Raw genomic sequence first — 11260 nt, forward strand, 5'->3', positions numbered from 1 at the left:
AAATAGAATATAATAATAGAAAAGAGTATTAGCATTAACAAAATTTAAATTTAATTAATTATTAAAATAAAAGACAGTGCTTTAGGCTTTGATTGCAGCCTAAGATATAATGGTGGCCCTCTTAGCGGTACGACACTGTCGGCTGTGGCGCCTGCGCAGAGGTTACTGCAAGGTTACGTCATGGTCATTGTGAAGTTACATCATGGCTATGGTGTTACATAGGTTCTGGAGCCGGGCTTCCACCGGTCTCCCAAGAAAAATTCCCCACCCCTCAGCGTATTGCCAACAAAACGTCAATGCGCTGCTGCTCTGGCTGAGTGTGGGGGGAAAGCGTAGCAAAGCCCTGTGGGGGGGGGGAAGGAATACAGCCAAGAGCTATTATAAGAACCTTTGTTCGGGTCTCTCCCACATTGGACCTACCAATCTTTCCGGGATTTCCGTGGATAATTATATTTCTCTTCTGTCGTGGATGGCGTGGGTTGAACGCCAGTCCAAAAAGTTTGGGATTGCGTGGATTGCACGCTCGCCCAAAAACGTTGGGATGGCTCTAGGCCAGGTGAAATTTAAATTCACTGATATTTATATTCACTGCACGGCGTTCGTTTATTTTTACTTTTTCACACACACGTGGTTGGTCGGAAAAAAATTAACTCACTATCGGACGGGTCACGAACCGATCAGAATTTTAGATAGACGAAAAGAAGAATTTTTCTGGGGCTCGTCCCGTTTAAATGCGATCGGAAGTGCTAAAACCGTGTTCTAAAAGCTTATGTTGACAGCTGTCATCAACGAAAGCTTCACCCAATCAGCTGATTTAACAGCTAAGCTTTGCTGAGCTAAGCTTTGATTCTGTCAGCATAATTTATCTAACTTTATCGCATGCGATAATATCATTCGCTGCTTGTAATTATTTTGTGTTCAGCTGCAACTCCCAGCGCCACTACAGGCGGCACACGTGCCTGTTGACTTGGTTCTTGGGTTTACATTTTAAAGCTAATTTTTTTGAGAAGTTTTTTTTTAAAGTCAGCCATAGATAGACTTACCCTCTATACTGTAGCAAGTCTAAGCACATTTGTTGTTTAATTATGAATTACTTACGAAATTTATTTAAAACATATTTTTACTGGGGATGCAAAGTCTGTGAAACAGACTTTAAAACCTCTTTCTGTGCACTTTTCAAAGCTCTTTTGATGTTGAGTTTTGTGCTAAAATTTCTATAAAATGTTTGCTTTTGAAGTTAAATTTTAACCAGAAATTTCTCTTAAATTCATCCCTTTGGAGCTGTGTTGTTTCATGTTGAAATTCTCTACAGAACACTCTTGATAACTTCTTCCTGTTGCACTTCCTAAGCACTTTTGATGTCACATTTTGTTCCGCAATTGTTCTTGAGCTTCTTCGCTTTTGGGATGTGGGAAACATTCTTGAAAACTTCTTCCTTTTGCTTGACAACTGCCCGCAAAACTCTCTTTCGTGTCAGAAGATCAGCTCAGGCTTCGAGGCTTCAGAGAAAGCCTCAGCCTCAGCCCAAGTCCCAGCCAGCATAAAGCGATTTGCGTTTGACCCAATAATAAAATAAAATCGACTAAAAATCGAAAGTTTGCAAACCACACAACGGAATTCTTTTTGCTTTGTTCTGCTGCAAAGGTGCCGATCCGACGACCACTTACTAGACCACAGACATGCAATGGCGATGGAGCTGTGCAACGGGTTGTGGCTGTGGCATATAGGGTGGAGTGTTGCTTGCTAAAATTATGAAAATAATTCCCACATTGGCAGCAGAGCTGCTGTTTTGCGCTGGCATTGGCTGACCTTGGGCCAGCAATTGTTTTGTGCAGCTAAAAAGAAGTTAAATTTGCAGTACAGAAAGCACACAAAAGGAGGTATGATTACGGACGGTAGCCAAATGACAGGTCAAACAAAGCGGCAAAAGGCCAAGACAGAAGTCCATCTAGAGTTGATCCGATCCGATCCGATCCGAAGGCAATTAAACGTTTTGACCGCAAGCCAATTTAGGGCACGGGCTGTGGGCTCTGTTGCTGCAGGTAAAAGCTGATCAGGCCAAGACTCAGCGAATCAGGTAGCAGGGCAGGCTCTAAGCCAATCATAAAAGAGGCAGCCTCTGCCTCCTGCCTTCTGCCTCTGCTATATAAAGCGACAGCCCTGTCCTGTTTCAGTTCAGTTATCCTTCGGCCTTCAACATGTTGACCAACAACGATCTGCTCGAGCAGTTTTACTACCCAAACCCAAGCGAAAGCCATAGCCACACGGATGAGCTGCAGGGCATGGATGCGTTTCAGCAGTTGGAGCAATTCATGTACCAGCAGGAGCTCAGTGGCTGCGGCGACAGTCTGTCGGATGAGACCAACAGTTCCACCATGGAGCAGCTGTACTACGACACACCAGCGGTGCTCGGACTGGAGCACATGCTCAGCGCCCAAGCGGTGGAGCAGAATCAAGCAAATTCCTTGAGCAAATGTCAGCAGAGAAGTTCCAATTATTGGACCAAACAGCAGCAGCCACAGCATCGAAGCAAACCCTACGACAAGCTGTCCACCTCCATCTCTTCGATATCCTCCAGCAACTCTTCGGCATCGTCATCATCGTTTTCGCTGTCTCCTGTGAGCAGTGGAACTGTCCTGAAGAAGCGTCGCCTGGCCGCCAATGCCCGGGAACGTCGGCGAATGAACAGCCTGAATGATGCCTTCGACAAGCTGCGGGATGTGGTGCCATCTCTGGGCCACGATCGACGACTCTCCAAATACGAGACACTGCAAATGGCACAGGCCTACATCGGGGATCTGGTCACGTTGCTCTCGAGGGACTATTGAGTATGCGGAGAAGGATCTCCGAGTGGGAATGCTGTGTGTTGCTGCAACACTTTCATCCTAGTGTCAACTTATAAAGGCTGTTAGTTTTAAGCACTGTACATGATCATCGTTTATTATTATTATTTTAGTTGTAATTCATATCTACTAGAGCGCGGGTTAATAAAATATTAAGCATTTGAAATTGAAGCGACTTTGGAGTTTAATTTTTGATGAGGCTTTGGTGTCCATAAAAACAAATTATTTGGAAAAAATTCAAGGATTCCAAAGGGAAAATTCAAACATTTTCATCGTTTATTTGGGAATTTTCCTTGCCCTTGGTGTTTCTGTGTCGGTATGGTCCTGCACCGATCTTCTACTCCTCATGGTGGTATAAATCTTAGACGCTGCAACTAAATAACTGACGAGCGTGAAGGACTAGAATGCTGATTAAATGGTATAACTGCCACCAGACAAGAGTAACAAAACAATAAGAAAACTGTTAAAAAGATTTGCGAGTAAAAGCAAAATGTTAAAATTTAGTGGAAAAATTAATAACTTGACATGTTATTTTTAATTAAAATATAGTTTATTACGCAAACAAAATAAAAAGAGAAATACATAAAAATACAAAAACAAGCGTAAAGCCGAAAGCAAACAAATTTTGATCGTTAAATGAATTAATAATGTTGTGTAGTTTTTTTGTTAGTATTTTAATGAAACATTTCTTGATCAATCTGTGGGGGAAATAGGATAAATAGACAACTATTACTCAGTAATAAACAAATACAGAAATCTGTGAATTTAAACTGTGCAAAATATTATGAAAAATAAACAATTTCAATGAGTTCAAATACATTCCAGAGACAATAAGAGATATTTCTTTATCCAGATTCAGGTTGGTTTGGTTGTGGTTTAATTTACTTACCAAAAAATCCAAATCCAAATGCAATGCATAACCTAAGACCGAGTCAACCTTCATCATTTATTTTATCCACATCAACTGCATATGCACATTGACACATCCTTTAGCAATCGCTCTCATGCAACATTTGTTTACATTCGCCACACTTTCCTCCGACAACCCGTCTCAGGGAGAGTATCACATCCCGTGCTAGTTATCCTTGAGAGAGTAGCTAGGCGGCACGACTTAGTAGTGGAGTGTGCCACACCCACTAACCATACGAAAAAGGTCAAAACATCACTTACCGGAGCACACGATTAATGAGTTCCGACTTCCGACACGACAGCAGATAGAGAGAGGGAACGGGAACCACCAGAAAAACAGAAGTGATTAAGGGCCATCAACAGGTAAACACACAACGCTCAGCGCTGCCTTAGATCCTTCTTGTGGCAGGACCCAGCAATTTGATTTAAACATAGTCATTTGTAAATGCTATGTTTCCCCTCACTAAGCCAACGCTTTACAAACTCTAAGTGAATAAACCGAACAAGAACAGGAGGATCATTTAAATATTTCGAATATCACATTGACTTTTTTTGTATTTATACAACTAAATACTCAACATTTACTTAACAATAAACTATAACTAGATGCGTAATTCTAGGGTACAATTCCTTCTATATATATGGTATGCTCTTCACTAATGTTGTTTGATTTAGAGCTTAATTTTAGAGCTTATGTACACAAAGTGCCTAAAAATCATGCATAATTCTTGGTTTTTAATTTAAATTATTACCTATGTACACAGAGTGCTTGCTTAAAGTTTATAAATAATACCTCTTAATTCAATTTAGATTCGTTTTCATGGTCTTTAGGTTGAGATTTTTGTCAGATTTTTAAATTAGTTTCAGTCTTTGTGGGTATTACGAAATAATTGTTTGGAATATCTAAATATGATGATCGTGGATCGAGAATCAATTTTCTGCGCAGCCGACAGGTCAGGAATTAGGGGGCAACAGTCCGAAGTAGATTTGAACCTACTCAAAGATTGCATTAAATAAGTCAAGAAATATCTACGCATTTTTCTAGAAGTTAATTTAAGTAATTTGTTGTTGATTTTTATTGCATTTACATTTTAGATTTTGTGAATTTTAAACAGCAAAAACCTGTCTGAAAAATTGTATACGAGAAAACTTTAGTCCTTAAAAAAATGTAGTCATGGATATTTAACGACAACCATATTTAGGATCAATTATCATGATAAATTCAAGAACAAAGAGAAGGCTTAAAAATATATATATTTAAGATTTTACCTTGAACATTTTCCACATGAATCATTTTAGAAATGAACGCAGAAAATATTCAACAAAAAATATCAAATATGAAACGTGCTAAAAAGTGATGCTCAAACATTGATCCATTGATCCGCAAACAGTCAAAAAAGTATCTGAAGTAAAGTCGTGTCCGGCAAAGATTTATCCGTTGTCCGTTGAGGGGCTCTGTCCCTTCACCGTTTCCAGTGAATATTATTTGTAAAGAAATCAAACTTTATTGCAATTTCCTTTAACGATATTAATTAATTAATTTTTTTTGTTGCTTTTCTTTTTGTGTTGATTTTCATGATCAAACATTAAATATACCATTGATGATTATTAAATTAGGATAAACATTTAGTGAAGAGCATACACAACTGTGGCTTTGACCCAAAGTAAAGAATTCACAGTTCCTTTTTTGTTGGACTAATTATACAACTATTTACAGTGTGGCTTAGATGGTAGAATTGGGGGGCGTTAGCATATAGAACTAGAAGCAAATGGCGCATTTAACTAAATCAATAGCGAATGAATACATATACATACATATATATGATAGGTAGGTAGCTAAGGCAAATCTATAAACCTAATGTTTAATTGAATTATTAAAGATTTCGCTTAAAAGTCTTTGCATGCGTGGGTCACGTGTGTGTCTTAAATGAAGTTCACAATTAATAAACTGAATGATGCATGGGAAGGTGGGGTAACTTAACGCGATTTTCTATCAAGTATTGCAGGTCAAATTGCTTTCAATAGGTCGATAGGTCAAAGAGACGTGGAAGAATTCTTAGATCTTAAGTGTAAAATGTTTTTTCTGTTGTTTCTTAAACACTTTTCTACGGTTGGTTTGTTTCTTGCCAAAAAATTAAAATCTGTAAATCTGTATAATCGTCTTATCAATTAGTAAACTATCGAATCACTCAACCAATTGAATCCACTTAAAATGTATAATGCTATATAGACACACGATATATATGGGGAGTGTTTCAGGCAACAACTAAGATCAGCTTTCGGTTGCTTTTTGGGGACCTTTTCTGTACAATTTACGTCGGTTTTTAAAACTAAAACGAGTTGAGATAAGTGAGAGTGGGGGAGGAGTAAACTACGAACTAAACCAAAGGCGGCACAGCGGCGGTCTGTTGTCTGTTTGTTTGTGTTGTGTAGGTTTATAATACGAGTACGTAAACGTAAATTACATCCAAGCTTTACCACGCATGCGCCCACGACCACGCATCTGTGCACCGATGCTGCCGCCTCCAGGCCCGCCACCACCGCCGCCGCGTGCATAGAACGGTCGTGGCCCTGGGCCGGGTCCACCGTCGTAGGGGCCAGGCTGCCGCTGATAGGGCGACCTAGGATATGGCCCTTGGTTCGACCAGCCGCGACCTCGTCCACGGCCACGCTGCTGCATGTTGTCCGGACTGTTCATGGGTGGCCCGAAACGTTGATACGGAAAGGGTGGTCCATACGGCGGTTGTGGCGGTGGCGGTGCACCCGCTCCTATATGCATTTGAGGCATTTGATTCCATGGCTGTTGCTGTTGCTGCGTTTGCTCCTGCTCCCCGGACATGTCCGCCATGGGTTGGCCCAGAAAACTGTTGTTCGACTCCCAGGGATTCATGAAATCTGTGGGCGTTTCCAGCAGCACAGGACGCGAGGGCGTCAAGCCGCCATTGGCATCCGTTTCAGCCTCCTCCAGCAGATCCTCCTTGGGCTCTAAGCAGGCAAGAAAAAGGGGGGAAAAGTTTCAGCAGAATGTCTTAAAAATACAAAAAGCGATGAAAAACCCGACTACCTCGCAGCGACTCATCAATATCATCGTCCGACATGTCCATATCTATGACCATATCTGCAGGATCATAGCGTGTAGCGCCATCCACACGATCCGATTCTGAAGAAGAGCCTGAAGGAAGGATAAAGTTTCAATATGGAGGGAACATTTCAAAGGAGATTTTTGCTACTTACTCGCATTGGATTTATGGGGAGAACTGGTCTTGGTCTTGGCATAGTTATTTCCAGGCGGTGCCATGATGCCCTCATCCGCAGAGCCCGGCACAATGCGATAGTCCACATCCCCGCCACCACCAAAGTCCTACAAGAATCACAATTATAAAAGAAAATTCTATGACTTTAAAGAGTTTTCCATTACCTTTTCTGCGCCACCGGGTGAACCCGTGAGTGATATCAGATTCCTATGATCTATGTCCACTAGCTGGCGTGTCTTGTCCTGGCTGAGACCGAGCTTTGCGCCGAAATTAAAGGCCGGCGGCAGCTGAAGCGTGCGATGATCCACATCCTCGGCGCCCAGCGCTGCGGCATTATTGTGCAAATGGTCGCTGTACTCGGGCGGTGCGACGCTGGCCTTGCGCTCGAAATGAGGCGGCGAGTGAGGCGTGGACTGCGGATTATAGGCGGAGGAGCTGGCACCACTACTGTTCAGACTGGTGTCCAGCGGCGTCCACGACATGCTCATGTTCCAGGTGCTGTTGAAGTCATCTCCGCCATTGCCACCGCCACCACCAGACGATCCAAGAGATGGCGGCAATGGTGGTGGTGGCATTGGTGCGGGTGTATATTGTGCATCCTGACCACCCCCACCATTTCCGCCATAGCCATGATGCGAGGGCAGCGGCGGTACATACTGTTCCTGGTTGTTAGAACCGAAAATCGGAGGCGGTGCCAATGGGCTGTCAAACTGCGATTGATTGGGATTGTATTCCCCGCCAGCAGAGCCATTGCCAGCTCCTCCTCCTCCTCCTCCGCCCAAACCAGGTATGGAGCTGTTGTTGCCACCGCCACCGCTGTTGTTGCTGCTGCTGTAGCTGGATATGGGCTCGGGCTTGTAGAAATTTGCATTCGGCGCATACGCCTCATCATCCGAACGCGAGCCAATCACCTCAATGGCGCTACCCAGATCCTTCGAGTCCCGCTTGAAGTCATTAATGTCGAAAGGGAGCTTGCCGCCGTCCAAATAGCTGGAGAAACCATTCAATCCGCCGCTAAAAACGTTCTGCAAAAGAGAGAAATTAATACCAGAAATTGCTGAAAGTTCCCTTTGGGGTTTTTCTTACTATTCCCAACGGTGGCGTTGTCTCGTCGGGCAGCTGGAGATCTGCATCACGCTCGGGCGATGGTGCATTAATGTCCGGCGAGGGTATGGGACTCTGCAGCGTGGGTATGGTCTCATCCAGCTTCCGTTTCACAATCTTGATGCGTGTGCCAAAGCTTTTATAGGCCTAAAAAGAAGAAAAGTGACAGCTTAGAGAGAGGTTGGAGGGGTATTAGATTTTATTCCTTACACTGGCCACCACTTTGACCTCCCTGCCTTGATGTTCGTAGAACTTTTTGGCGGCCTCCACGCTGGTCAGCACCGCCTTGCGGCTCTTGATTTCATTTTGCAAATTCTTGTTGTAGGCATTTATAAAGGCCACACAGCGTTCCACCTCCTTCTCAATGTCGCCCGAATGGCTCTTGTCTTTGAGCTGCTGCTTGATGGTCTCAATCTCCAGATGCGGCGGCTTTGGTAGCTTCTTCATGCTCTTGTCCGTGGCCTCCGCCAGTTCCACGCACTCGCGCACCTGTGCAATGAGCGTGGCATTCTGAAACTCATCGCTGGCATCCACTTGCGACTTCTTTGGCGGCGTGATGTTGAGCAGACCACTCAGATCGCTCAGATATTCCTCATTGTAGATTTCACGCTGCTCCCAGATCTTAAAGATACGCAAAATCTTATCCTTGACGCGCTCATCACTGGCAGAAAGGAGGGATGATTAGTATTTAGTGGCTTGAGGTGGGATTTGGTTTACTTACCGCACCATGGTGGTGGCTCTTTGTAGAGCTGTGGCCCAGCATTCCACGAATTCGTAGCGCTTCCGCTTGCTATACTGTATGACATCGTTGGCCAGATAAAACAACACCAAACGATGGTCCACGCGTACTGAAAATTCCATCAAATTAACTTCCAGGCTCTAGAATGACTTTCCCGGCCTTACCTCTCTTGAATACATTCAGCCAGGACTGAATGATCTTCTTGTGGTTGGCGCGGTGCTGGAGACACCAGTTCGACATCTGCTGTATACCCTCCTGTGTGTCCTTTAGCGCCTCCAGGCGCGTCTCAAAGAGCTCATCGTCAAAGGGCTCGTTGCTGCTCATTTGGGCCATATTACTTGGGGTTTTTTCAGCACTCGGAGCACATTACACTGTAACACGATATACGGGGGATGATTGTGGTGGAAAAATCACGCAAATACAATTGTTTACAACGCTCTCGTTCTCGAGGGGGTCGGTCGGTCGGTCGGTCGGGTCTGTTAACAGCACAGGCAGAAGGCAGCAAGCAGCAGGCGCAGCGCCGCGGCTACTTTTCAGCGTTGTATTCTTCACTCCACACGCGCACTTTTTTTTCACTGCACAATTTTCCTCGCCCACGCTTTTTCACAGCCCTTTTCTGCTCAAACGTTAATAACTGCATTGCCCCCGAACATTTTTTCACCGAGTGTTGCTTGTGTTGATGGCTAATTACACGTTTTATTGGTTAAAATTCAAACAAATTCTTCGGAAAAGCAACATAAAAATTTAGCCAGCGATGGTACTTATGTCGATATATGTTCATGCATCGATGTATGTTGTTTGATAGTTTATTCGATTGGCGAAAATTGTATATTTTTGTGGAAATTAATGATGTTTTAGTATCTGGAAAACTATTTTGCCCTATTTTCATGCTGCAGGATCATATAAATTAATTTTTAATCGGTTTTATCGGTTATATGGTAGATATAGGTAGTTTTGTGCGATAAGCGGAAACAAATTCACAAAATCCTTTTCCGTCACAAAATAATAGACATTTTTCAAAATTGTTCATGAATCAAATATGGTGGTATACAACAAACAATTTTTGTTTTATACATATTTAGCTTGAGTTAATATAGAAAGGCAGCGTGCTCGCCAAATTATATTTTGAAAAAAAAGCGATCGATATATCGTAATCGAATACTTGCAGACGGAAATTAATGATATTTTAGTTTCTCAAAAACTACTTAGCCCTATTATCTTTATTCTATAATCAATCCAATAGAATGAAGCCGTAAAAACTAATCAATCTTATGGAAAAAAGATCAATGAATTGGGAAAAATTAAAGTTATAGCGCTGAGAATTCTAGTTAGCTAGTGATATTAAATAGAATAGCAAACTCGAGAAAATTACTTAAGATCTACGGTATATTTATGGTATGTTTTTAATGGGGGCTGGTATATTTGGGTATATTTTGAAGTTTTGTCGCCTATATTTGATCGAAAAATCTGCAGTCACACTGTTATTTTCGGCCCTTTCGAACGAAGCATTTTTGTCCGCGCATGAAATAAATCCACCATCCACGCGAAAGAGACGTAAACATTTGCCGGTACGCTGCATAGTCTCGTATTGTAATATGTTATTATTGTTATTGATAACTTTTTGTGCTAAGCGGCGTGTCGTGGTGTGCGTGCGATGTTGCTGCTGTTTGGCTTGCCGGCATATGGTGTCCCGTTAGCTGTGACTATGGGCCGTATATTATTAACTGAAATTTGAGAATTGTAGTGGAATTTATGCTAGACAGCTTTGATTTTGGATGTGCTAAACAGGCGCTTGAAACTAAGCGACATTTTGTGTGTTTCCTCGTACATGTAGCAACAAGTGACGCCGCATTGCGTGAGTGTGCGTGAGGCGCCAGCGCTCTTTTAAGTACCGCAACCACCACTAAGCTCAGACGCGGTTTTGATTGCATTTTTTGGCTGTTTTTTGACGCCCTTTAGCGGGGAGTATATTTATTAGAGCAGATGTTTGCAGCGTCAAATGTACATCTAGTTGACTTCTGTTTTATTCTGTGTATAATCGAGCTCATAACCTTGCACCTCAACTTGCACATAACCTTCAAAATAATGCTAAAAATCGCATCACCGTATTAAAATTTGCTCACAACATATCAAACTCTTATTCAAAGGGTATCCATATCCAGCCTCACATTGTCCTCTTTTGACTATTATTTAACGAAAAAAAATTTAACTAAACGAAAAACTAGACAGCGGAATATTTGCCCGGCATCTGGGGTGGGGGATTGGGATCCACAAAAATATCCTTTACTTTATCCACGACCTTGAGCAATGAACACGCAATTTGCTTATAAAAGAAGGCCTGTCGCCATCGCCATCCCTCTGCGCTGCTGCTCGCTGTCCACTGCCCGCTGCCCCCCAACCAATTTATTTTC

At 42.7% G+C, this 11260-nt stretch overlaps 2 protein-coding genes across 3 annotated transcripts; one reads left to right on the forward strand and one right to left on the reverse strand.

Annotated features, from left to right (window-relative positions):
- The first annotated feature begins 2198 nt into the window (after positions 1 to 2198).
- LOC117582020 (basic helix-loop-helix transcription factor amos) lies at positions 2199 to 2920 on the forward strand. Its single transcript, XM_034269545.1, has one exon. The coding sequence runs from the start codon at positions 2199 to 2201 to the stop codon at positions 2826 to 2828; it is 630 nt and encodes a 209-aa protein (XP_034125436.1). The 3' UTR covers positions 2829 to 2920.
- A 2916-nt stretch (positions 2921 to 5836) lies between these two features.
- LOC117581990 (regulation of nuclear pre-mRNA domain-containing protein 2) lies at positions 5837 to 9614 on the reverse strand. 2 transcript variants are annotated; one of them, XM_034269485.1, is made up of 8 exons: positions 9014 to 9614; positions 8832 to 8958; positions 8321 to 8771; positions 8093 to 8257; positions 7171 to 8031; positions 6987 to 7113; positions 6817 to 6924; positions 5837 to 6737 (listed from the first exon to the last, which is right to left on the reverse strand). In XM_034269485.1, exons 1-8 carry the CDS (start codon positions 9180 to 9182, stop codon positions 6214 to 6216), a joined length of 2532 nt encoding a protein of 843 aa, XP_034125376.1. In that variant the 5' UTR covers positions 9183 to 9614; the 3' UTR covers positions 5837 to 6213. The 2 variants fall into 2 exon arrangements, with proteins under 2 accessions (XP_034125376.1, XP_034125377.1); XM_034269486.1 differs by lacking the exons at positions 6817 to 6924; positions 6987 to 7113 and having other exon boundaries at positions 5837 to 6571; positions 7822 to 8031.
- Between the last annotated feature and the right edge of the window lie 1646 nt (positions 9615 to 11260).

This window comes from Drosophila guanche, unplaced genomic scaffold (genome assembly GCF_900245975.1).
Source record: "Drosophila guanche unplaced genomic scaffold, DGUA_6, whole genome shotgun sequence".
Classification (NCBI taxonomy): Eukaryota; Metazoa; Arthropoda; class Insecta; order Diptera; family Drosophilidae; genus Drosophila; species Drosophila guanche.